The sequence below is a fragment of the Hyaena hyaena genome, unplaced genomic scaffold (genome assembly GCF_003009895.1).
Source record: "Hyaena hyaena isolate Hyena2069 unplaced genomic scaffold, ASM300989v1 scaffold_171, whole genome shotgun sequence".
In the NCBI taxonomy this organism is placed as follows: domain Eukaryota; kingdom Metazoa; phylum Chordata; class Mammalia; order Carnivora; family Hyaenidae; genus Hyaena; species Hyaena hyaena.
In genome coordinates this window covers 691,558-718,572 of record NW_024080803.1, presented here as the reverse complement: position 1 = coordinate 718,572, position 27,015 = coordinate 691,558, and the positions used below count along the sequence as shown (strand labels likewise).

At 45.5% G+C, this 27,015-nt stretch overlaps 1 protein-coding gene across 3 annotated transcripts in view; it reads left to right on the top strand.

Moving 5' to 3' along the window:
- The window catches only part of ETS1 (ETS proto-oncogene 1, transcription factor), a 64,910-nt gene that overhangs the window by 27,440 nt on the left and 10,455 nt on the right, over positions 1-27,015 (top strand). For 2 of the 3 annotated variants that reach the window (XM_039240260.1, XM_039240261.1), the window contains exons 2-6: positions 6,679-6,798; positions 7,931-8,131; positions 10,910-10,987; positions 11,915-12,163; positions 16,532-16,792. In XM_039240260.1, the coding sequence (XP_039096191.1) occupies positions 6,679-6,798; positions 7,931-8,131; positions 10,910-10,987; positions 11,915-12,163; positions 16,532-16,792 (909 nt within the window). The remainder of the gene's footprint in view (positions 1-6,678; positions 6,799-7,930; positions 8,132-10,909; positions 10,988-11,914; positions 12,164-16,531; positions 16,793-27,015) is intronic. The other variant, XM_039240262.1, reaches the window with a different exon arrangement.

Below are 27,015 nucleotides of genomic sequence, written 5' to 3'. Positions count from 1 at the left end.
AAGTTCTGTAGTTCACATGGACCAGTAAATAAAAATGTAGGCCTAGACGTAAGCACCGTGGAAAGTAATCTGAAGCCTTATTTTTTTTTTCCAAGAGTTTATCTGTCTCACGCAAGCTTTCATATTATCCTTCTTTATCTAGAGAATGTCTTCATGACAATAAAATATTTGTAGATGAAGTGACATGTGGTCTGGGAGTGTGTGAGGAAGGAGATGAAATAGAACGGATAGTGTTTTGATAGCTTTTGAATGGGATTTCATTATATATACTATGCTCTCTCTTTTGGGGTATGTTTGAAAAGTACCATAAGGAAAATTAAAAATGCTATGAGGGATATTAGACCTATTAACGGGCCTCTTTGTAGCAGTACGCTGATTAAGTGACTTATCCAGCGTGATTATATTAGTGGCAAACCTGAGATAAGAACCCGTGGATTTTGACCGACAAGCCGAGTCAAGCCCCTCGTACATCTTTCCCCCTTGTCTCTGGGGTTCTCTTTCCTTTGGGACTATTGTTTTTATTTCCTCCCTGTATGAACCAGAAGGTTTCTTCTGGATTTCCTTCACTTTAAGAAACATATTAACTCATGAACCTTATATGATGTGCACGATCACACATCAAGGTGACTCAGGGGTGAACACAGACAGGGAAGGAAGCCAGGTTGTCATTTAACCTTGACACTTTGTATGGAAGGAAGGAAGCATCACTGCCCATGGCCCCACAAACAGGGACAAGACTACAGTTGACTCTGTAAATGGCTTTTAATTATGTCTTTATGGGGCTAGTTCTTAAGTTTGTAATTATTTCCTCAAGTGTGTCTAATTTTCAAACCAAGTAATAAAAGTCCAGAAAAAAAAAAAAAAAAGGAGAAGAAAGAAGGAAATACAAGTCCCAGTTTCTCTCTCTGAGCTGTAAAACTTTTAGTTTCCTTGGATCTCTGATCTACTACTCCTATTTGCTACAGCAGTGGACTAGAGTAGAAAGAGCTTGGATTGAAGAGTTCAAAGACTGGCTCTGTGGGGCACCAGGGGGGCTCAGTCTGTTAAGCTTCTGACTTTGGCTCAGGTCATGACCTCATGGTTCCTGGGTTTGAGCCCCACATTGGGCTCCGTGCTGAGAGCTGGGAGCTCGGAGCCTGCTTCAGATTCTGTGTCTCCCTCTCTCTTTGCCCCTCCCCCACTCCATGCTGTCTCTCTCTCAGAAATAAACAAACATTAATTTCATGGCTATCTCTTGCTGCCTTGGAGCTTTGTCTCCTCATTTATAAAATGGGGATCCTATGATACCTTCCCGGGACCCTTGGAAGTTTCCTGTGTGATATTGTGAAATAGTGTTCATGGAAGATCTTAGTGGACCAAAAAGCAGCTTTGAGCTGTAAGGCCTGTTATTCATTCTTGGTGTTTCTTTCAGGCTGCTCTTCCTCAGGACAGCACCTGCCACACACAGCTAACTGTCATCATGGTAACTTGCTGGGGTTTGGCCAGTCTGATGGTTGTGCCAGACTGGAATAATGCACCTGGCATTTCTAGTGCTTGGCTTTGTCTTTTATCACCTATCCCTCCAATCCCCGATGCTCCACTTTCTTCTGTAGTTTGAGAACGCTGAGGGGAGAAACACCTCAGGTCAATAAGGCCGTGTCCTGACTTCTCCCAGAACGCACGTCACTTCAGGCTTAGATTCTATGCAACGTGGTTGCTATGAGCCGTTTGGTTTCAAACGACTTAAAGGGATGGTATGAAAAGTCACATGAAAACATCTTGCATGGGTTCTTGGACATCGAACAGCCCTTAACTTTGAGTTGCATAGGAATGAATCGAAACCCTTGTTCTACATTTGACCTATACCATCCATGGGGTGTATATAAGCTCTTGTTCAGGGTCAGGCCACAGTGAAAAATGAGCAGATGTTTCCATGCGTTCAGAAGGCCCCTGGTTCGTTATGCCCTTACTGATTCAAGTAGTGCTACCTGCTCATTTCAGCCTCGATACCGTACAATCTTGGTAAGACAGAGCTTGGGACTATTCCTTATTCCCTAGCTTCTGTACAACTCTATTCTCCAAAACTTGGGGTGGTTCTTATAAATATTAACCCACATGTAGGGTTCTGAGGGATAATCACTCGGTTAGAAACCTGATATGCTCATAATGTTTTCAGTTTCTAATACATTGTATTAGAAGTCTTCGTTGTATTGGCGTAAGATACCTTCAGGTCAGGTTCTCAGCATTTGGAGACAAACGTGTTATTTAAATTCAAGATACTGCAAATAAACACAAGGCAACTTTAATACTTGTCCATGAAATGCAGTTAGTTCGTTTCTCTGGGCGGGGGGGCGGGGGGGCATTGATTAATTTCTAGGTGCCTTTCCTAAAGTTAGAAATATTAGGTACCTAATGCAAAAATATCATGATAGGTAATGAGGCAAAATGTGGCAGGAATAACAGATGCCTGCTGGGGCTAAAGCAGGTTGGATTCTCCACCTGTGTAATGATTTCATTATTATTGATCAGTGTAATTATCAGAACTGCTGCAACCACAAGTTAGCAACAGAGGGGGAAATTTTGCATTCGTATTTTATATGAAAAGAGTGTAATATTTGAGACCGATGTCTCCTTTTGCATGTGACTGTTCATCATCTTTTAAACACGGTACCCATCCTGCTAATAAAGACAAGGCTGGCTAATTGTTCACCCACTTATAGAGGAGGTTTGAACTTTTTGAAGTCAGCATTCCACACGTTTTGGGAGAATAGGGCTGACTTTCCTGTCTCAATCCTTTGGGTCCAGAGGCAATGACACGCCTTCTCCTGAGCTCACCGAGTGCAAATGCAGGTGTCCCAAGTTGGTGGGGTTGGCCTTCGCCAGCCAGCTGAGCCGTGAGCACTTTTTCAAAGGATCCGGCACTTTGTGTCCTGGGCCAGGGGCAGGGCTGATGGGTCCTGTACAGCTGCAGCTGCCAGCGTGTGGACCAGGCTTTCGGAGATGGCAGTGAGGTGGACAGGCGAAAGTAATTCCAGCTGCTTCTCTTGGAGAGTGCAAGCGAGAGCCTGGAGAGGCTGGTTCCCTAACAGGAAGCAGGAACCTGCATGGAGAGTTGTCAGCCCAGCAGCCCTGTGCAGCCCGTACTGCCAGAGTGTGTGGAGTTACAGGAAACAGACTCCAGGAAACCTCTTTCTCAGGCTTTCTGCTGTCATCCTTGGCCTTCACATCACCTTGGCATCTTCTGTTCAGAAGATGCCTGGGGCCTCCTAGCCAGTCTCCTCTTTCACTTCCAGCTTGCAGCAGAACCACTTTGTCCATTTGGCCTGGCCTGTGTTTTCCACATGTGTTGTCCTGGCCAATATCCGCCATCAGTAAAGTTCTTTTCATTGAATCGGAAATCAGTGGAGGGAACAAACACACAAAACAAAACCCACACAGTTCAACCTCACGAGTTTGTGTTGGACGGGAGTGGAGGGAGGGAAAGTTGATTCACATGTGGACAACACTGAATTCACTAACCATTTGTTGATAGACTCGTGTGTTCTGTCCTGTGCTGGAAGGTGAGGATGCTCCAGTGGGTCATCCCTTTCAAAAAATAATGCTCTGGGGTTAAAGAAAAAGCCTCTTTCTCTGAGGTAAAGCTGACCTCTCCTCTAAGTGGAGACATTTCTGGACCTGGCACTTAGCTGTTCTTGGGCGTGGAGAGTAGGGACAAAGGGGCAGCATTGATGTCTTTCTTGGTGACTCATTTGATGATTACTCCATTGTTTGAAGGGCTGGATGTTATGTAATCAACACTTGATCCCCTCCCCCCCATTTTTCCCTCTTAACAATCTGGGATTTTCCATCATTTTGTCAACCTTCCTGGAGGCATGTTGATTTTTCCACTAGATTACTAGATTTTTGGGGGCATGGCCCAGGGTGGCCCAGACTCTCCACTCCCTAGTCCTTCAGATTCACCCACCGTGGCAAGGCCTGGGGAGCAGCTGCAGTGAGCCTTCTGTCCTTTCAGGGCAAAGCTTGACCCCAAGCTGTTTCCTGACAGCATCGCCCAAAGCAAACTGGAGGGAAAGTACTGGCTCTCCTTTCTTACAATGTAGTTTCCACTCATTTTGACATTCGGAGGCAATATGTTTGCTCCTTTTTGCAGAGGTCACCTATTGTCATCTTTTCACTTCCATATTTCCATTTTGTTCAGCCAATAACACATTATGTGTGTTCAGAGAAGTTTTTTAAATGGCCAGGGTTTAGAGATGGCTAGTGGAGGAACTTCTACAGTAGCCGCGCCTGGACCTCAGCCACTGAATAAGTCAGTTTCATATGATACAGTCCAGATTCAGAGTGAGGAAGAGGGCTTCTGGAAATCACTGCAGTAAAGTGTAATCACTGCCTAAAGATCACGGAATGGTTGTTAGGAATTCTCAGGTCATTTCTTTCTTTGTTAGCTTTTATACAGGAACTTGTGCCTGTGTTGAATACAGATAATTTTTAACTTGAGCCATATTTATGGATCTTTGTTTTGAACCTCTTCTCCAAGTACAAGAGGGATTGGACATAGAGATAAAAATACAGATGGATTTAGCAAAGGATGACATTTTTGCGAATGTACAGATTTTGATACCTTAAGTCTTCCTCACTACCTACAGAAATCAGGTTTTATAGATAGTACCTTCCATATGCACTTCAACTTTGTCCACTTATTTTATCTGCGTCACCATCTACCTACTCAAAGCTACATCATCTTTCACTGCAACTAATGCAATAACCTTTTACCAAATTTTCCCACGTCTATTCATAGTCACCACCTCAACCATTCTTTACAGAACAGCTAAGGTGATCTTCTCTCTCTCTCTTTTTTTTCTCCATTTCTTTTTTTATTGAAACTACACCTAACATAAGATTCACCATCTTAACCATTTTTTAGTGTACACATCAGTGGTGTGTGTTATAGACATTTGTAATGTTGTACAGCCATCGCCACCATCTGCCTCCAGAACTCTTTCCATGTTATAAAACTGAAACTCTGTCCCCATGAAACAAACTCCCCCAGCCCTTTCTCCCTCTAGGCTCTAGCAGCTACCTTTCCACTTCCTGTCTCTATGAATTTGATTATTCTGAGTACCTCATATAATTTGTCTTTCTGTGATTGGCTTATCACACTTAGCATAACTTGTGGGTTCATCCAGCTGACTAATATCACATTGTATGGATACACTAAATTTTGTGTATCTGTTCATCTCCGCCATCTCTTGATGGCCCCTTGGGATGCCTCCACATTTTGGCTATTTGTGAATAATACTGCTGTGAGCCTAAGATACAAATCTCTCTTTAAGACCCTTTTTGACTCTTTTGGATATGCAGAGAACTCCTACATATAAAGGACATATAAAATTACATGTAAAAACTACATGTAAAAACTCCTACATAAAACTCAACAACAACAACAATAGCAAAAACCCCAGCAACTCTATTAAAAATGAGCACAGTCTTTGAAAAGACTTTTCTCCAAGGAAGATACGAAAGTGGCCAGTAAGCACATGGAAAGACGCTAAACAGCATTAATCATTAGGGAAATGCAAATCAGACCTACAGTGTGGAGCCACTTCAGATCTATCAGGATACCTTAACAGCTTGCACGCTTGTCTGTCCTCTTTCAAACTACTGTCCCTGGGTTTCTCTGCTCCCACTGCATTCATCTTTTTGATACAAAACCAGGCAAAATTTCCCCTCCTCTCCCCATCTCACAACCTTTTTTCTGCTCTTCCCCTTGTCTAGGACCAAGGTCATCAGGATCACCTGGATTGTGTGTTAAAGGCACAGATTTCTGGGCTTCCCCCACCCCCATTCCTCAGAGGTTCTGATTCCGGAGGTGTGGAGTGGGGCCCCATGGTGGTGATGCAGCTGGTCTGGGGACCACCTTTAGAGAACTACTGGTCTAGAGTGCTTTTCTTTTTTAAACTAGTATGCATGTTTTAGATCTCAGGTCACGCATCTCTCTTCTAAGGGAGGCTCTTTCTGATTCCTCCGGGCTTGCAGGAATTTTTGTTTTACGTTAACATCTCATCTCCTGCTTCTCCTTTGAAGCCCTTATTGACATATTCGAATGTTTAATGCTGCAAGTAGTTTTTATAATGACCAAATCCCCTGCCAGAATCTGATATCCAGCTCTAGGAGGGTAAGGATCGTTTCTCTTTCTCTGATTCCTTACATATCACAAGTGCTCAATTTTGTCAAATGGATGAATGTTATTTCCTCTTCATAGGTAACTGAAAGTATGTAGTCACATTAATACTCTCAGTGAATATGAAGTGTGAGTAGGGACTCTGAGTGAATTAGTAAAGCTATACAGAAACAATAAGCATTTTTTTTGGGTCAAGGATGCAGATCATTCTAGGCAAGAGTCAGGTTTTTTTTGAGGGGAAAGCCCCCCAAATTTTACCTGCCCTGGTGAGGATGTTAGTATAGTTATTTCTCAGCTTGCCTTCTCCAGACTATTCATGTCATATTATATTTTATGGGTGGTTAACTACCTATTCGTTTTTTTAAAATTGAGATAAAATTGGCATATATTAGTTTCAGACGTACAATATAATGATTCGGTATTTGCATATATTGCTTAATGATCACCATTGTGAGTCTAGCTAACATCCATCGCCTGTGTGGTTTTTATTATTCAGATGATACTTTTTTTTCTTACAGATATGGAATGTGCCGATGTCCCCCTATTAACTCCAAGCAGCAAAGAAATGATGTCTCAAGCATTGAAAGCTACTTTCAGTGGTTTCTCTAAAGAACAGCAACGACTGGGAATTCCCAAAGGTATGTTTTGTTGATGGAAAAAGAGACGGGACCAGACTTTTAGGTGAGGTCAATTTTCTCACCTATAGCATGAAGATAGACATGATTACTAACCATACTTGGGTCAGCATCTTCATGCAAATGCTTCCCCATCTCCCAGGTTTGCCAACTGCCATCTTGGTATTAGGACAGTGGTTCCCAAATGTGTTTGCACAAGATTCAGAGTCTTCGAAGAATCCATGGCCCACGCCATGTCTCAGACCCATTAACATGCAAGTCTTGGTAGCATCAGTATTTTTGAAGCCTGTCAGGCAATTCCAGAGCACAGACAAGCTTGGAGAACACAGCCTTAGAGCCATTCTGGGCCATCATTGGATGAACTCAGTGAGCTACATTCCTTGGAATTTGACTGATGGCTCTTTTCTTTTCCATGTACTTTGGTGAAATGTGTTTATACTTGGGTGTTCTCATCTGAAAGGGTTTATTTAGGAATGTAAGGGGACTGGAGTTGTCAGAAAGGACAGATGACTGGAGAACACTTAAGCCTTCAGCAAGCAACATTTCCTGAACAATTGAGAGCAGAAAGAATACTTTTCTGTTGAGTAAGAGTAACACTGTCTGTTGCTTCCAGCCCAGTCAGACCCACATCTTAGATTCTGTAAATGTACCTCCAGACCTTTTCTCATATATATCCTACTTTACCACAGCCTCAGCTGAGAGCCATGTCCAACATCTTAATAGGAACATAAAGCAGAATATTCACGAAGTGAATTCTGACCGCTGGCTTTTCCAGCATCTCATAAAGTCATCTGCTAGTTTGAAGGGGGTGACCTTGATGGCAGGTGTGTGGTGAGCACCACAGCCTGCCACCTCTAAGTGCCATGCTGATGGATGCGTGTTCAACCACAGGCCACGCAGGAAGAGTACGTACTGTCTGTTCCCTGATGCTGTTCCACCCTTGCAGGGTATCTGGTGTAATGAACACAGGCACCTGATCCTGTTGTTACTAGCAGCTTCGGCATTAGGATTAGCAACAATGACTTACTGTCTCTGTGAATCGGAGAACATCCTCAGATCCTTTAATGTCCTCCCTGAGGATTGGGCAAGCGGTAAAATGTGACCTGCTGGATCTCCATCTGCTCTCTTTCCTCAGACCCCCGGCAGTGGACAGAAACCCACGTTCGGGACTGGGTGATGTGGGCTGTGAATGAGTTCAGCCTGAAAGGTGTGGACTTCCAGAAGTTCTGTATGAATGGAGCAGCTCTCTGTGCGCTAGGGAAAGACTGCTTTCTCGAGCTGGCCCCAGACTTCGTCGGCGACATTCTGTGGGAACATCTTGAGATCCTGCAGAAAGGTAATGGTGTGGAGGCGGGGTGGGGTTGCTGCAGCAGTAGGTGGGGGACCATACCCAAGGGAGGGATATCTTGCCACGATCTGTGAGGGCCCTCTCAAGGTCTGTATGGGCTGTGGAGACACGTCAGGCTGGCATGTAGCAGGTGCTTAATAAATGTTAGTTTCTTTTTCTAATACGTATTAGGGGTTCAGATTGTAATAGTTTGCAAGATCACACTCTAGAAGCTTCTCACTATGCAAAATTCTGATCCAAGTCCTTATCTTCGACTCATGTTCTCTTCAGGCAGTGTCTGTCGCCAGCTCCAAGACAGATAGTTGTTTTCCTGTTGTTTTTGTTTTTGTTTTTGTTTTTCCCTGGCAATCTTAATACACATTCCCTTGATCCGTGGCAGTGCGATACCTGTCCACATCCGCAAGAGAGCTTCGTTGTTCAGAGCTAATTAATAAGACCGACTTCTCTGCCCACTAACAGGGTTGGGATTGCCGCGGTGTGGCATACCTTTGTCATCCAGAACAGACCCCGGGGTTATGTCAGGACACCATGTTGCAACCTTGTAATGACATGGCCTCCCCTACGAGCCTCTTCCAACCTTTTTGGACCAAGTGACTCATGTACCACAGTCCTGGCTGAGTATAGAAACAGCAGCAGGCGGCAAACTTGGGTGTTTTTGCACTTATTTTTCTGAATTTCTTCTTAAAATAAATTGCAGTTACCAGCAGTCAGCAGTGCCCTCCAGCTGACTGTAAGCCTAGAAGCCCGTTGGCCTCTCTGACCCAGGCCCACCCTTTCCCTGTGGTCACCAGCTCCAGCCCATGGTGCAGACACTGGGGGCGGCGAGCAGAGCTCCAGATTAGAATTTTTATTCCATATAATACCTTCCTTTGTTTGAGGAGATTTTCCACTCCGCAATGCTCAGGAGAGCCCCAAATTAGATTCCTCTGGGCCCAGAGGTGTTATCTTTCCTCCTTCTCTTTAGCTTCTGCTGGAAAATAAATAAATAAACACAGTCAAGAACTAGGTGAATCTCGCTGCGGCTACCACGCCTGAGGACTGCCAGGTGTGGGCTTCCCGAAACCCCGACACATCCCTGTAGCTGCACAAACACCCACTCCTACGTGTTGACATGAGTGACCTGTTTATAGAGGGAAGAGATAGGGCAGGCTCAAAACAGATCTGATGTAACCATTGGCGTATAAACACAAAGGTGGATTCTACCAGACCGTGTAACCCAGATATATTCTACGGATACGCTGTTTCCCTCTTGTTAGCTCCATGGAGCCGTCAGGTCTTCCGGAGTATTTGTCGTCACAGCCATTGGTAATAACCGTGTAGCATCTCTATGTTCCCAGGGTGCTTTAAGATACATTTTCTCTCTGGATTCTCAGAACAGCCCCGTGAGATGGGAAGAGCGGCTCGGGTACTGTTGGTGTCCTCATCTGTAAAATGAGGGCAGATTAGGTGGTTTCTCTAGATCGCTCATTTCCTTAAACCTAAGTCTTTTTGATTGAACTTCCTGCCCTCCGTCCTTTGTATAATAATACGGATTCGTGCTGGAACGTCTGGGTCCCTAAGACAGGTTTTGGCTTACTTTCTCCACGCAGAGTCATAATTGAATAGAATTTAGGCAAGTGGGGAAATAATTGAAAATGTTGGAGAACGCAGATCCTCTCATCCCACCCATTTTCTACCTGGAGAGGCAGGAAGAACCATCTCCCTTTAGGTACTTGAGTAGCTGAGCAAGATGTTTGCATGGAGGCTGTAGCTTTTGTTCTGAAATTAAACTACAGCAACACAGCCCCAGAGCATAGCTGCTTGGGGTGGGGTGGAAGGCCAAAGGTACAGGGATGTTTCAATCTGATAAGCCTGCTAAAGCAAAGTTTAATCATTTTATCTCAACTGGGAACTGTTTTTCTGTGCAGGCATAAACTTGTTTTCCCAGCAGTCTCTGCTCCCAGCAAGCTATCAGATATCTGAGGAAAAACCCAAACCAATCCTCCCTCTTTATGTCTGATTCTTACGGTGAAACAGAATCAGACCACTCTGTACAATGGTTGAGGTCACACCATTGGATTCCAGGGTAATGAGAGGATCCTGAAGCTTACCTTAATTCAGCGGAGAGCTTGTCTGTGCTCAGTTAACTTCACCTACATTCCTTTCTCCTTCTAAGGGGAGTTGGCACCGGGTCGCCAGCAGCAGTTGGTGATAACTGTTTTCTCTCGTTGCACGAGCCCTGCCACGTCCACCAAAGAATCACCTTACCAGTGTCCTGTTCTCCTCTGGGCCTATACTTGAAATGTGGGGGTGATCGAAAAAACAACACAGAAACCAGACCTCTGTTAGAAGAAATGGAGGCCATTTAATCTACCTACCTAGAGACAGTAATCTATTCCCATAAAGTTTTGGAACGGATCAGCTTGAGTGTTGGGGACCAATTCTGGTAACGTCCCAAGCCTCCAATGGTAATATGGTCCACACATCCATCAGACTGAGGGTGGAATGGCTTCCCAGCCCTTAGAGATTACTCACTGGCGTTCTTTCCAAGATATTAAATCCCATTTTGCAGCTACTGAAATAATAGGCTTAGCCATACTTTTGTGATCTCATTTTGAGACAAGGCTCCAGTCAGGGTAGACTCACACACCAGCTTAGTTAATGAACATGCAGATTTCTTACAAGAGGGGCTGAGATCACTGCGGTCCTTGTGTCCACGGTCCTTTTAGGCCAAATGTTACTTGCATGTTGACCTCTCTGTTTGGTTCCCTGCCCTGTCTGTTACAGAGGATGTGAAACCATATCAAGTTAATGGAGTCAACCCTACCTATCCAGAATCCCGCTATACCTCGGATTACTTCATTAGTAAGTTCACCTTCCACTCGTCTCCTGTGGTTTCTTCTTACTATGATGGGGACCTAAGAAAGGATTCCTGTCCCGGATGGTCTCAGGCTCCTTTGTGGTAATTCTATGGAAAATAATGTTTTCTTTACTGTAGCCTCTTGGTTATTTGTTATTACCACCAGGCACAAGGCTTCATCCTATTTACATGTTGATATGCTTATTGACCTGCAGACTCTTACCTGCCAGGATCTCTCTCTGAGATCTTTAGCCTGAAACTCATGCAGAGAGGCTACAAGTTGACCCCTGAACTTTGACCTTATTTGATCCTGTGCACCGTGGCCATCAGAGCGTTGGGTTAGGGATATGGTTGTGGCCCTTCTTCCTTCCCTTTTACTAGTAGGTATGACAGTATTTCCTCTGCATGTGCCATGTAGCTTCAGATTCTACTCCAGAAAATAAAGCCTTCTCCCTTCTAATAGATGATACCTAACCATACTGGAGAGGTGGCCTCATGAAGAGAATTAGTGTAGGGCTGTCCTTACCTGATGGCCTTGCTTTGGAAAGGTGTCTTGAGCAGGTTTGTTTTCCTTTGACCATTTTATTATGATTTTCATTCTAATAACAACAGTGATATTAACTACAGGGTAGCAAGTGTTGGTACACATTTTGCACATATACTCTCATTTGATCTTCATCACAACACTCTGAGGAAGATTGCAATCACCCCCATTTTAGAGATGTGTAAATTAAGCCAGAAAAGGGAAGTATCTTGCCAAGTAGTAGAGCAACGTTAAACACCCAGGCCCTTTTGACTTAAAATATGTTCCTTTCAATCTCTAAGTTAGTAAGCTTGTTTTCAGCTTGTGGGGCTGTTGTAAATGGTGAAGGCCTGCTAATCTGAGGTGCAAATTGGCCCTCTCTCCAATAGCACATGCTCTCTGTTTCCAGGTTATGGTATCGAGCATGCTCAGTGCGTTCCTCCCTCGGAGTTCTCAGAGCCTAGCTTCATCACCGAGTCCTACCAGACACTCCATCCCATCAGCTCAGAGGAACTCCTCTCCCTCAAGTATGAGAACGACTACCCCTCGGTCATTCTCCGGGACCCTCTGCAGACAGACACCTTGCAGACAGACTACTTTGCCATCAAACAAGAAGTCGTAACCCCAGACAACATGTGCATGGGGAGGACCAGTCGTGGTAGGTCAGATTTCTTCTCTAGAAGCTCTTGGGTTTCCAAAAAATTACCTAACTGTGTGAGTTTTCCAGGTCCCATTTTTTCCCCCCTCTGCCGTTGGCCCTGTCCATTCCTGCGTCTGAGCCTTTCCATTAGACTGTCTAGATATTAAGAGCTTTCCAACATGGAATTTTAGCTAGGTCCACCATCATGACAAAGACCATGGTGTCCATGCTGGAATTGGTGGCACGATGACCAATCACATTTCTCCTTTGGGTAAAATATTTTATTAAATAATAAGTAGTTGAATATGGTTGTCTTTTGAGGTATGATTTGTCTTCTTGGGGTGAATTTTGCTTGAAGAAGACACAACCGGATAAAAATGGCTCACGTGACCCTCCTGGAAAGCTCTGAACTTCACATGCGTCCTAGGGTTCTTCCTAGAGTATTTCTGCATCAGACTGCAGACCCTGGCTTGGTAGTATCTGAATGACCTCTGCTTCTCAGCCTGGGTTCTCTAACCTCCTGTGACTTCTTTGGTTTGGGAAGACACAAAATTGTTAACCAGTGGATTATTTGGAGCTGGTCTTCAGCAGTGTGGTGCGAGTGCGTACTATTTAGCTAGAGGACCAGGGAACAAGGTGGCCAGAGGCTTCCAAAAGAGGGTACTTGTGTCGGCATGACTCTCATGACAATGACAAAATATTCACTGACAGAGAAGTAAATGTTTCAAAATAGAGCTGACTGACTTTATAAAGCAAAGAAAGTTTAAGCACACCCGAATTTAAGATCAGGGCATGAACACTCAGAGGCACCAGCCCGCCTCACGAAGCGTCCACATTGTTTTGTTTCTGAGAAAAGTATAGTCTTCTGTAAGGAGGGATTTGTTCGTCGAGGAAGAACTAGCTGGTTTCTAGAAAGCTGAAAAAAAAAATGACTCTTCCAATGGATAAATGGAGGAAAATTACAAACAGGAAGAGGAACAGGAGAAAGCTCATCAAGGTGTTGCTCTGAGCGCTTCGGCCACAGAAGACAGGCTGGGCTGGCCTCGTAGTGATTTCTGCTCAGTGACAAATCATCTGCTGCCTCTCCTGAGTCTCTCAGAGGGGAGCCCAAAGACATCTTTACTTTGAAGAATCACTCTACAGGCACCAGGGGCCATACATATTGTCATCTTCTTCGAGTGTGAGGCTTACACTTCCTCCCAGCAGGCACTTAGGCTAGGCAGTAGGCCCTGCAGAGGGAAAGTCCCTAGCAAAATCTGAACCTGTAATCTTCCTTCTTAGGGCCCCAGGGTGTTTGTGTTTCAGACCAAAGGGGATGGGTGGAACCAGTTTTGCCTTCCCCTTTCTGACTCTTTTTATTTTTGGATGCATGTCTATTTAAATACATACACACATGTATGTATGTGTACCTTTTTTTTTTTTTTCTTCTTCTTCTTCCCAGGCAGGTCAAAGCAGTAAAACTCTTCCTTGTGGGGCTTTCTGTACATATATGTGATGAGGCCGAGTGTGAGGGCTGGGCTCTGCCATGGCGTAACTTCGGGTAGCTCTGCCGTCACGCTGTTTTTAAATTGCGTCTGGCTTTGCGTTTGTGTGATTGTCCCTTCTCCCTCTCCTTCTCTCTGGTCTTGGTTTTGGTCTCCAGCATCCTTCTGACCCCGTGTCAGTGGCTGTGGACCAGAGAGTGACCTGGGCAGAGGGGCATGAGCTGGTTTTCTCTGGCCTCGTTCTTCTCCTTCCCTTATACTAGACTGACCACACGAACTAGAGGGGAAGACCATTTTGCTCATGGCTGCTGTTTTGCAGGTTAGAAGTTCTGCAAACATGACATCTTCCAGGGGCTGATGGAAACGGCCATGGTGTGATTGGTTCGAATGAATGCATTACTGTTAGCGGATTATTAGTAGTAATAATCATGGTATTCGTGTACTGCATTATAGTATACAAAGTGCTTCTGTGTCCCACTTATTTGGACTCTGAGTACTGTCTTTGTGCTAGTCTGTTCGGCGGGTTGCTGTAGGGCTGCTCCATCCACTGTCGAGAGTGCTCTGAGGTCTCTTTGGTGGAGTCCGATCGCTTTGGGAGGACCTTGCTGTGAGCCATTTCTCAGAGGAGCTTGCCAGCGGACATCTTAGAGAACACATGCTTCCCTGCATGAACACAGTAGCATAACTGAGTGCCTAATCCAGTTGGATTCAACCCATTTTTGGAGAAAATACCCGTAAACGAAGGTTCCCAGCTCCAGGATTGTGAAACAGAGCTAAAAGAAAGCAACCTACTGCCATAAACCACAACTCTCCACTGAGTTACATTTGGCTCATGTTTGACAGGCTGCCAGAGGGTGGTTATGGCCTAGTTTAGTGCCCCTGCTTATTGGGGCTCCTTGGACACTCAGCTCTCCTGCTTGTGGAAATTCCAGTCTCCATGGCCTCCAAGTATAAAAGTGACGGATAGCGGTAGAATCCTCTCAGAGAGATTCACGTATCAGTACTGCCTAAATATTGGTGACTTCGTGGGGTGTTCTGCATGAAAAGATGAATTCTCCTTCTTTGGCTTTTGGTGTGTTTGTCTCACAGAGAAATTGAATGACCATTAAGATGGAGAGCTGGTCTTACCAAACACCTTTTTATGAGACGCCACAAAATTTCCTGTTCTGTTAAAAAGAGGCTATTGCGTTCGTGTTGTAAGCTGTTTTCTTGAGTCTTGTAATGTGAATTTCTGGAAAAGACAATTCTTTCACTTGTGATAATAATAAAGACTTGCAACTGTGCCAGTGGACTGGGTAGGCAGAGTCAGTAACCCGTGGGGCTCTTCAGTTTGCCTTCCGGAGATTACTCTTCTTCGAATGGATGATTTGAGGAAGGAATGAGATTAAGTGGGTAAATAACTACCTTTCTGTTAAAAGCAGTATTGGAGGGGATAAGGGGTTCAGGAAATCTATAACAGTGGCTTTACAAAAAGTATATATTTAACTTACTACCTTTTATCTTGGATTTTTTGGTTGTTTGTTTAAATTTTATGAGCAACATATCTTCCTTCCTAATTACTATATATTTAGTTTTGGTTTGGATGCCATAATTAAATATTTGAATTTCACTGTTCTAACCAACCCCCACTGTTATGAAGGGGAGGATACACCAGAAACCCACCAGTATTAGCTTGTATAGGCCAGCCTTATTCTGGTTTTAAACTTGCTGGTAGACCAGCCACCTCTGAGCACTTGAGAGTTGACGTAGTATTTCTGCATACACATTTGTCACATCCTCTTGGCTCGTGCTCAATAGAGATGGCCGTTTAGTCTCCCGTGATTGAGTTTAGGTTGTCTGAGAACTATCCGAAAGGAGAACATAGAACATATTCCTGTGAGCTTTTTAGCTTTTAGATACATTTATTTTCCTCCAAATTATTTATTTTTTTGCTTAGTCTCCTTTCTAATGGCATTTTTGCCAATGGAAATTTCTCTAGGAGCTATTATGCAATCATAGCAGCTGTTTATAACCTGGTTTGGGAAATTAATGAACTTGCATGATCTTGTGGTCAGTTAAGAATGCCTTAAGCAACTCCTAGAGTAAAGGATTTCTGACATTGCTATGGATCTTAACTCTTTAATCAACTCCTTTGTTTTTTATTGCCCACACTCCCCCAGTGAAGTATAAATTTCAAGTACAAAGTTGTACTTGGAGAGGATAAAGAACATGGATAGAAGAGCGATGATGTTTTTTTTTTTTTTTTCTTAATAATCTCCTGGAAAAAGCATCTCATAACTTATTTCTGTGTTTGAGAAGGCATAGAGGCATTGCATGTATTTCATTTAAAAATAGTATTTGGAAAAAATGCTAAAAAATAACACTTCAGTTCCAAGGTCATGGAAGGTCAATCTGCTCTTAGTGTAGTGGAAATTTTTTTTTTCTTATGACCAGAGTATTTTGCCAAATTGGGCCTTTTGAAATCATCTCACTGGCCTGGTTTGGAGTAGGAAGTTGAGCCTGACACTCCTCCGATTTCTTCATCTCTTCATTGAGTCTACTACGTCAGCCAGAAATTCTGTAATACCACGTATGATTCTCTGCTCTTGGATTTCTGGCTCTGGAATTCTTGAGGTTCTGAACACCGCTCTGTCACTCTGACTGATATGAGCAGCATGCAGCTGAATCTCTGCCCCAGGGGCTGTAACACAGGACGATCCGGTGGCGGTGGGCTCTCGGATGGTGGCCCGGTGAGGCACCCTTCCCCACCGTCCACCCATATGCTTCCGTTTCCATCGGCCTCTCCATTCCTCCTTCTCTCCTGCGGGTCTGATTAGCAATCCGTCCTCACTGAGAGGGTTTTTACAGTTGTCTTTTCCCAATTCCTCTCCCCCTGCCCTCTTCCCTCCTCCTTTTCCCCCAGGTAAGCTCGGAGGCCAGGACTCTTTTGAGAGCGTGGAGAGCTACGATAGTTGTGACCGCCTTACCCAGTCCTGGAGCAGCCAGTCGTCTTTCAACAGCCTGCAGCGCGTCCCCTCCTATGACAGCTTCGACTCAGAGGACTATCCAGCTGCCCTGCCCAACCACAAGCCCAAGGGCACCTTCAAGGACTATGTGCGTGACCGTGCTGACCTCAACAAGGACAAGCCTGTCATTCCTGCTGCTGCCCTGGCTGGCTACACAGGTAGGCGCCCTGCCCCAACCTCAGCAGCCTCTGTGTGCTTGTTGCCACGGGTGGGCTCAGTAGAAGGCGCCGTGCGCATGTCCCTAGAGACTGAAGTCAGCCTCTTTCTTTTTTGGGGGGGTTCTGAGATGAAGAAGACTCTAAGATGTTCAAGCCATCTGTCCTACCATTCTGTGAATAGCCATTGACTTTTGGAAGTAAACAGTGTCGTTCCACGCCAAGGGATCATTTCCAAGAGTGGTAGGAAAAACTTCTCTCTCAAAGGCATCATTGAATGGCTTACACTCTAGATTCTTCTGTAGGGGAGTTCTCATCTGGCTAGCCGTTCAAATGGGAAAAGTGTCCTTAGTCACCCTATGCTCTGTCCAGATCCTAGCGTATGTAGGAAACCCTTTATTTTTTTTCCTCACTCAGCTTTGTTACTGATTTTCTTCTAGGAGTGAATGAAGAAAGAGCATAGGGAAAGGGAGGTGGGTGTTGAGAGCTTAGGCTTTCATTGAGAATCTGGTAACAAAACAGTTCATTGTCTGAATGTGTTGTAGCCCATGTGCTGCCTAGCCTTGGAGGCTTTTGAAGACTGAGAAATATCCGGGGAGCATGGATGTGTTAACTATCAAATCCTTTCCAGAAGACTGTAGTGTGTTCTAAGAATTAAAAACTGTGTTGTTTGAGTGGAGCTTATGTTAAGCTTTGATTACTCCACTGCAAAGGCCACCATTCTCTTGTAATTGACTCCACCCTGAACAGGTTGACCTGTGGGCATCCTTTGTGTGGATGGAGACAAACAGTCATACCTGTGTTTCTAGGAAAGTGCCTGACTGATCTTAAGAGCATGCTTGATCCTCATTCTTATATCAGGGAACTCTCAGAGTTTCACAAAAGAAAGCCAGCTGACCTTTGAGAACAACTCAAAGGCTTAGAACATTCACTCTTCCTTCAAAGATCAGGAGTGTGTCTTTCATGCTATATTCCATATAGCTCCTGGTGCAGTTTTCTTGCATGAAGGGGTGCCCAGGAATTATGTCTGTGTTTTGAGGTAGCAACAAGGTCTATATAGAGAGTCAGGACCCTGAAAGGCACTTAAAGGTCCCCCACCCTGTTCTTTCTGCAGTAACTTCCCATAGTCTTTGCTTGACTGTCACTAGTATGAGGAAAAGTGCTACTTTTCAAGGGAGTCCTCTCCCATCTCTGGACTGCAAACTGTTAGAAAGTTTGCCCCTTTCCATCAATGACTTCGGGAGTGAAAAGTATAGCCAGTCTCCTTCAAGATGTACAAGAGTGCTGGCTCCTGTCGTCTCAGCTCCTGGGTATTTTAAGCCCTGGAGTCCAGTTGGATCCTGATAAAGGAGAAGAGGAGACAGGCAGCTTAATTAGGAGGAGAAAGGAAAGGCCGAGGAATCTCCAGCATGACTCTGTGGGCTTTGGAGGCGGCGGGGACCCTAACTGGTCGCGCTTGCTTCTGTTCTCGCAGTGCGGGGAGATCTGTGCTCTGCTATTTGCTGAGCATAAAGGCTGGCCCTTCTGTACCTTCAACCCCGACTTCCGGTACCAAGTCATCAACTTAGTTTCCCCTTACTGAAGGTGTGTCTATATTCTCTCTGGCATAAGCACCCTTCTCACCCCCAGCCTCCACAATCAATTCTTCTGTGGCAGTTTTCATCAGCCTCCCTTAGCTAGGTATGTGATCACGAAAACTTTCCGAGGTAGGGTGGTCTTGTGGATAATGATATTAGGTAAACTGACCCTACGTTCTAAAGTTCAGATCATGGCCCAAGAAAGCCTTATGGTTTCGGTCCCCTTTCATGGGATAAGGATCCCTGGCTGCTCCACAGAAGCTCTAGGAGTTTCTGGGAGGGATAAAAGCCTGATCTCCACCTCTAATAGAAACCCCTCTGAAAGTGGTGCATTTATTAGGTACTGGATTTCCTATGTGGGAGAGGCCTGCAGAGCTAACAGTCTACAAGAGTGACTTAAAGGATTTTGACTGAGCTGATCTTAGTACCTTGAAAGAATTTTCTGAGAGTTGGGGAATCTTTCCAAGTGTCCCTGTTTCAGGGAGAGACAGGAAGGATGAATTGGAAATTCCATGAACTAGGAATGAATGTGAAATACAAATTAGAGACATGAACTGCCATCAAGATAGCCCAACACTAGTGTGCTACCCATGAGTCTCTCTGGCAATCCAGTTCAGAGCCAAAGAGACAGGAGTGTCAGAAAGTTCTTTTAGCAGAAATACAGGTATGTTCTGGAGTCTGAGTTATGGCTGATGTCACCCTTTGTTTGGATGGGGTTTTAAAAATCATTTTATTTTGGGGGGGGAAAGGGCAGAGAAAGAGAGGGAATCCCAAGCAGGCTCCATGCTCGGCAGGGAGCCTGACATGGGGCTCAGTCCCGCAACCCTGGGATCATGACCTGGGCTGAAATTAAGAGTCGAACACTCAATCGACTGAGCCATCCAGGCACCCCTGAGTGGGCTGTTTTTAAAAGATGCTCTTATGTTCTTCCTTCTTTTCTCTCTTTCTCTCTCTCTAAGGGAATACAACGTTCAGTGAGTGGAAGAAAAGGGAAGGTGACTATCAGTTAAAGGCCTCAAAGACTGAAGTAGTTGCTTACATTTAAAAGCACATTTTAGGCATCTCACCATCCAGTTTTGCTTTATGACTGGAGATAGAACTTTTCACACTGTCTCATATGGCGGTGAGAACAATAGCCCAGAAAACAGAAGTCCCCTGGGCTGCCCCTGAGCTCTACCACACTGTGTGATTTTAGGCAAATTTACCTTGTACCCTTTTCTACTTTTAGTAAAGTGGAAGGTGTTCATCCTTATCTTGGTGGTGAGAGATCTTTGCAAATGTAATTGCACTGTCAATTAATGAAACAAATGAGTGCTAGACATTATACTAAGCATGGGAGGTGGGGGTTGGGAGCTCACTTATAACAAACTGATTGTTTCAGCAAATGTTTCTGAGCCCTGTTGAGTGCAGATAAGGGCCAGAAGCCCTTGAGGGTTCATGATCTTGTCGAATTCATGTTATTATAATTGTCCTTAGACTTGGACTGGATTTTCCTCTTGTTGTGGTCTGAATGAAGGTCAGGATTTGTTAGGCACGGGAGGGGGCAGCTCAGAATTTGGGGACATTTTTCCTAGGCTCCCTGCCTGGTGAACATCTGCCCACACTACAGACTAATGCTCCATGGTGGTTCCCTTGCCCTTGCACACTCATTGTGGTCCTTATCATTTCAGGTTCATTCTAGGGAATGGGGAAAGGGGTGGAACGTACCTATTCAGCCCCCTCCACCAGCCGAGCAACGCGCAAGTGCCTGGGATTCCTAGAAATGGGGCTCTGACCTTATGCAGACATGTTAAGATGAGCTGAAGTTTGGAAGAGTACTTTGGGAAGTGGAAAGCATTGTATAAGTGTTGGCAAACTTTTTCTTGCCTGTTAAAGTCACACCTGTTTTCTCCCTCCTTTTTTTTTGTTCATTCCCTTAAAATTCTATTTCTCCAGAGTATGTGTGACCACACAGTAGGAGCCATTGGGCTTTTCCATCGCCATTACTTGGCCTGAGCTAAAGTGTATATGCGTGAGTCCTCCAAGCTGGGAAGAGAGTCGTTTCCCTGCCTTTATGCACAAGGAGTTTCAGTCTTTGTCTGTATCACCTTCAAAGGACTACATTTCACTTCTTCGTGTGATGTCTTAGTTACTGCACTGTACGTGTGGAAATCAGTTAGAAACTGAATTTTCACATTCTCTTGCACTGTTACATTCTTCCCCCGAAGATAAGAAAATTGCATCAACCTTCACTGGGCTCCCATGGCAACTTGTTAAATTAGGTCAAGATGTGGGGGCAGATAACATGGCTTGAAAGCCTGCCTGTTAGCTGAGTTAAGAATACATCAAATGCAATGCTGGCTTCCGCCAAAATGTACCTTCTTACCTTACTGTGAACTGCTTACGGTTATCAACCTGATACAATCAGAAGGCTCCATTTTCTCTTGTTTGAAGATACATTATGAACCCCGACTAATTACAAAACAATCTGAGAGAAGTGGCCCGGTGTTTTCTATCTGTTTAATAGACCTAAACAACACACTTTCCAGATCCCCAAGAAACGTAGCAGTCTCTGATTATTTTTGCAATTGCAGTAGCTATAGAAGAGTATACTGTATTGTCAAATACTGTTCTCTCTTCCTCTAGCCCCATTTTATAGATGATGAAAGTGAGGCACAAAAAATGACTTATTCAAGACCATGTATTTGCCCCATGCACAGAAGTAGCTCCTGATTGAGCCTTAAGTGCCAGATGCCTCCCTCAACCCTGTAGTCTTTCTCCCTGTTAAGGAATGAGAAGACTCGTTGCTTATCTCGGTTGCTTTCCTACAGTAGATTAGAGACCTCGTCTCCTGCTTGTTACCACTTAGCACCATATGTATGTGGGTCGGGGCTATGTAGGAGGACCTAGTGCTAGCCTTTGGCTTCAGTCTGGAGTATTGGCCTGCATGTCACCTTTTATCAAACTTCATTCCGGATTGCCAGACATTACCACAGATAAGGCATCCTTCCTATCGCTTCTGCTTCTTGAGCAGGCCTGGTGGTAAAGCTATCGTCCAACGCCTGGGTGTATCCCCACCCAGAGTTGCAATTGTGAATGGAGTGGTTAGGGTCTCTTTTTCATCCCGAAGCCTAAAAAGGGCTAAGCCCAAAGCCGCTCATTAACTGTAATGAAATTATGTAGTGCTGTGCAGATTTGTGAAAATATAGTCCCTGATTTTTTTATGGCTAAATGTGGGGCTATCTGGAATTTAACTTTAATACTTTTGCATGAGGTAATCCCCCCAAAAGGAAGACTAGTCCTGTAGAAATAGAAGTCCCCTACCTTACTCTGGGGGCTCTCTCAAATGGCTTCAGGCCTGAAAGACATCTTCTTACCATGTCATAGATGGCTCTGAGCCAGTCTAGGGTCATGTAGTAAGAAAGTCCCTCGGCCAAGCTCAGAACTTTGGAGTTCTGGCTCACAGTTAAGTTTTGGGGTTCAGTAACCCAAAGCTACTGCTAAAACATGTTTTTGGGAATAAACAACTTCGCTGCAAAAGGAAGTGCTTCAAAGCCCTTCAGTTCCAAATGAAACCTGAGATTTGGCTGTGTTAACCTGAAATCAGAGTTTTCTGAAGGAAAACGGGATTGCAAAATACTCTCAGGGTTTTCAGGTAGAAATAGCAACTGAGGAAACCTTTGGTACGAGCCTATGTTACCAATCAGGAAAGGGGAGAGGACTCACCAAAGCAAATTCATAGCGCAGCAAGACTTTATGCAGGAGAGTTCTGCAATTCTGAACCCAGTGGGCATGTAATTAGGAACAGCATGGAGCTTTTAAATTTGGGGGCAAGGGGAGGGATGATTACCCAAGCCACACTCTGGAATATAGTGTCTCTGTGTGAATGTCGTCAGTGTAAGACGGGGTGCATGGACTGTAGGTGAGAAGAAACATCTTGTGAACTTGAACATAGAACTCTGGTCCCCAGTTCGGGCAGTACCTGCGTTTCCTAGGTGCCCTGAGGTTCTCGGGCAGGCAAAGCTGGAGCTGGCCCACAGGCTTGCAGGTGGCCACCACAGTCTCAATGTAGAGCATCCCTGGGCGGCACCTGAATGAAGATGAGGAGAGCTTAGAAATGAGAAAGGCAGCCACAGAGAGTGTCTCCCCTTTCTGGCTCAGGGGCTTTGTGATTAGCAGGTTGCAGGAAGCCAGACAGACACCCGCCTCGGCCTAAAGCAGGTCACTGGTGCCAGCCAGCATCTCAGAAGCTGGGCGGGATTCTGATTCTCTGTGCTGTTTGGCGATGGGCTCTGGGTTGGCGCGGTGGTGCACGGAATGCTTTGAGTGGATCTCCCTTCAGTAACAGGTTGACATGCCGCTCAGGTATGAGACTCATGGGGAAATACTTTGGAGCATGAGGGAGGGAAACTTGAACTGGATGAGAGAGGTCTCTTTCTGGGGCCTGCAGGGCCCTGCTTCTGCCTCCTGATTCGCTTTGTGATAGTTCTTCCTAATCGTCTGACTCGAGCAGAAAAAAGATCACAAGGGAGCCGGATTCGGCCTCATTATTCATTTCTTTTTTCTAAATGTCTTTTAAAAAATCGTGGAAAGGGAGGTTCCCTGTTTCCGCCGGTTGTTTATGAAGGCCACGGCTGACGGAACCACCTCCTCACCTTGATTCAGCTGCAGGAATACCTCGCAAGCTGGCTTTGCCCATTTATACTTCGCACAATGTGCCTCGGCCCCTGGTGTGCTGTTCCCAAGGCCGAGCGGGTATGTGGATTGCGGATGGCGGGTGACTCGCCAGTTGACCCCTCTTTTCTGGGGACAGCCCCCTGCCCGTTTTGGAGGAGTCCCAAAGTCTCCGATATTGTGGGCCGCTGTTTCTTTAACAAAGTCTAACGACAAATGGTGGAATTGGGTGGTTACTGTTCTGGAATTCCTGCTCTGTCTCCAGTTTGAGGCTCCACCTTTTTGGTCTTTGAAGTCAAATGTTTCCACTGAGCAAAATTCAGCCAGCATGCCGCTGAGGCATCCACACAGGTCTTTGTTGCCTTTAACCAACAGGCCCTGGAAACTCCCCACAGCTTCTATTGGGAGAGGCCCTGCCCGACGTCCCAAATATTCCTGCTTTTGCCCCCTTGGCATCTTTCTCGTTTCCTTGGACGGCCTTCACTGCTCTGGAGTGTGAGCAGTGAGTGGTTCCCTGGTAGAGTCTCAGTTCAAGAGAAGCCGTACTCCGTCCTTTTCTCCTAAAGCGACTTCCGTGTGACACATACACGTTGGTAGGCCTGTCACTTGGGGATGCCGTCACATGTCAGTCCAGGTAAAACACCCAAGAGGGAGGCCTTCCCAGGCTCTGTAGGCCCTGGTTATGTTTCACGTAGGCGTTAAGAGCTGGGCTTGGGAGCCAGCCCACCTGAGCGTGTCCCGGCTTTGCCACTGACCATGTGTGACCTCAGGCAAGCTAATGTCTCTGTACCTCAGTTTTCTCATCTGCAAAATGGTAGTAATAATAGTTACTGTCTTAGAGGACGGCTGGGAGGATTGAAGGAATCGTTTGTGCAAAGCATCCAGAACCCTTGCGGGATACATAGCAGGTTACCCCTGTTCCGTATTATCCTCCAACCTTTTGTCTTTCCAATGTAATTCTATATTCCTTGAGGCCAGGCCTCATTGTATTTTATTTAGAGAATTCCAGTAACTGATGGCTGTGACTTAGGGCGCGGAAGATACATAATATCCGATTTTGGCCATTCGGCACAACCCACCTGTGCTGAGCTCCCACTGTGCACTTACCTCTTTCATGTACGTTACCTTTGTTTAACTGTCACCGACCACCGTACTAGGTAGATTCTGTGATTCTCATTGTACAAATGAAGGGATCGAGGTTCAGAGGGGAAAGAGGTCGAGCCCAGAGTCGTACAGACAACCACTAAGAAGATGCCTTTCAAAGTTTTTCATAGTATCAGCCGATTAGAAGGAAAAGATCCACTCTTAGTGGCCGTGGTAGTGTCATTTTGAGGCTGCTAAGATGCAGATGTCAAGACAGGATTAGACTTGTAAGAAACGTCTTGGTGTCTGAGAGAGACCCTTGAAGGACCAAGTGGGGTACAGCACGGGAAGGCAAGGCAGCGTTCAGACCATGCTGCAGGTCTGTCACTGGTAAAAGGAGAGAGGGAAGGGGGATTTGTGTGGGGAAGAGCCTCTATCTGCAGCTCCCTTCTAAGAAGAGTTTGGTCAGGCTCCTGGGGAGCCCTCATGCCAGAGTTGCCCGGTGGAGGAGCTCTGTGTCCCCCAGGAATGAGACTCATGCCCCTACTATGCCAGTCCCTGGGGAGTGGCCCCAGAGAGTGTGGCCTCGGTGGGGACATGGTGGATCCATTCAGTCCTGCTGCCTGCAGCCGAGGCCTGAGTAGCACCTTGTCATGGCCGCCACAGGTCTGCTGACTGCCACATCAGACCCACCTGACGAACATGGGTTGTCGGATAGGCCAGCACAGCGGAACTCAAGGCCACAGCTCTTGGTGGCCCATTCTAGGCTTCAGAGCTCCATGCCCGTTATTGACCTCAACAAAGCGAATGGCTTTGTCTTCTGTGTGACTCACCTCTCCCTGAGAATCACAAGAGTGAAAGTTGTCCTAAGTGAGTGAATGTGAAACGTTGACAGGAGGCCGGGGTGCTCCTCGCTGGAGAGGTGCTCACAGAGTGCAGCTCTGTGGAGGTGTTTGACATTCAGAGCCAAGGTGGGTGCAGTCTCTTGTGCAGGGCCCCTTAAGGCTAGGCTCTCAGTCCTTTCTTCTTTAAAGGCAAGGCGTAGGTAGGACACCTCAGCCCATCACACGATGGTAGAACAAAATATGTTTCTTCTACCTCCTCACTGTCGTTCCTGTTTTATTTGTTACCCAGCCTGGCCTGGCTACCACACTTTACACTTGAGGGGCATTCAGAGATTGTTTGCCGGCTAAAATTAAAAAATTCAGTGCTCCGATGACCACTTGGGGGTCCAGCTCACCTCGCCAAGAATTCTAACAGACATGGCTGGTCATTTCTCTCATCCTGGACACGCATGGGAGACTTTAAGTTCCAGAGAAAATAAGTTCCAGAGAGTGCACTCAGCCCACTGAGAAGTACGGGCTTGCAATTCCTCAGATTCTGTGTTCTAATCCTAATCAGCGAGCATACCTTTCTTTCTTCCTGTTACCTAGATACATCATAGGGAGGCATTTGCTTTTGACACTTGCATTGGTTTGACAAAGTGTCTGTTGGGTTTCTAACAAAATTCTCACCCCGTACCCTCAAATCCAAACCCAACCTGTTTCTGGTGACTTCTTACAGCAGTCAGTTACCTAGAAGACAGCAGGAGGAAAAGCTCTAAGGAACCCACTTCCTGACTTGAGCTTCCCCCCACTCTGTGTCCGAATCTGTGTGAGAGGTGGGTCAAGTATGGTTAGACAGAGCCCTTGGGTTTGGAGGAAGAGGTGGCTGTATTTGAATATAGGCGGCCCCTTTAAGAGACCGGTCTCCTTTCTGCTTCCACCCCCACACAGGTGTGCTTGAGCACATGCAGGTGTGAGGAGCCCAAGCAAAAACAAGGGTCTTTCCTCTACACACTAAAGCGTGTAACTGTCTCGTTCTCAGGACCAAGACAGACTTGCCAGGGAGCCTCACTGACGTCTGCAACAGGTGGGGCAGCCCGGCCAGCCTGTCGCCAGCCACCTGGGCTTGCTGCCCGGCCTGTCTTGCCACCGATTAGCTGGACAGGACTTGTCTGCTTTACCTTCAGTTCCTGCTGATAGGCTCTGCCTCCAGGTCCAACCTGCCGACGGTTGTGGGCAATGCTGCTGAGTCCCTCGGTCAGCCCTACAGAATAAGTAGGTGGAGCGTGCTTTGCGAGGAGCATAAATGATTAGGGAGAAAAAGCACATTGGAGGAAAGAGGATCTAAGTCTGTCTGTGGCCAAGATTTCCCCAAACCATAAATGTCTGTGATACTTTCACTTGCAAAACAGTGTGCATCTGCTCTTGTCTGTGCACCTACTTTGAATCAGAGCAAGAACTTCACAGTTATCCCTAACTTTAGCAAACCTTAACTGGTTGTTCTCATGTACAGTATTCTTTTAAATTTTGCATTTATATACTTTAACCTTTCTTTCAGCCTGTAGCTTTCTCCTTTTCCAGAGTGGCCATGTAAAATGACAGTTTAATTCTTGGAAGAATAATGGAATTTTGTCTTGGGCTTTGCTATGTTTATTTTTTAAAAATTTCATCTGTTTCGCTTGTCTTTCTCTGAAAAGTCTGTTTTTAAAAATATATGTTCTGGGGGCACCCGAGGTGGCTCAGCCAGTTAAGCATCTGACTCTGGGTTTTGGCTCAGGTCATGATCTCACTTTTCCTAGGTTCGAGTCCTGCGTCAGGCTCTGCGCTGGCAGTGCGGAGGCTGCTTGGGATTCTCTCTCTCTCTGCCCCTTCCCTTCTCATGTGAGCATGCACTCTCTCTCAAAACAAATAAACAAACAGACTATATGTATATATTTATACACACACACATATGTATATAAATATTTTTTCTGTTGTGTCATTCTTCTGTTTAATTCCGTTGTGTTTTATATTATTCCCAAACTGTCAGTACTCTGGTCACCTCTTTGTGTGTGTGTGTGTGGTGCGTGCGTGTGTGTGCATATGTATT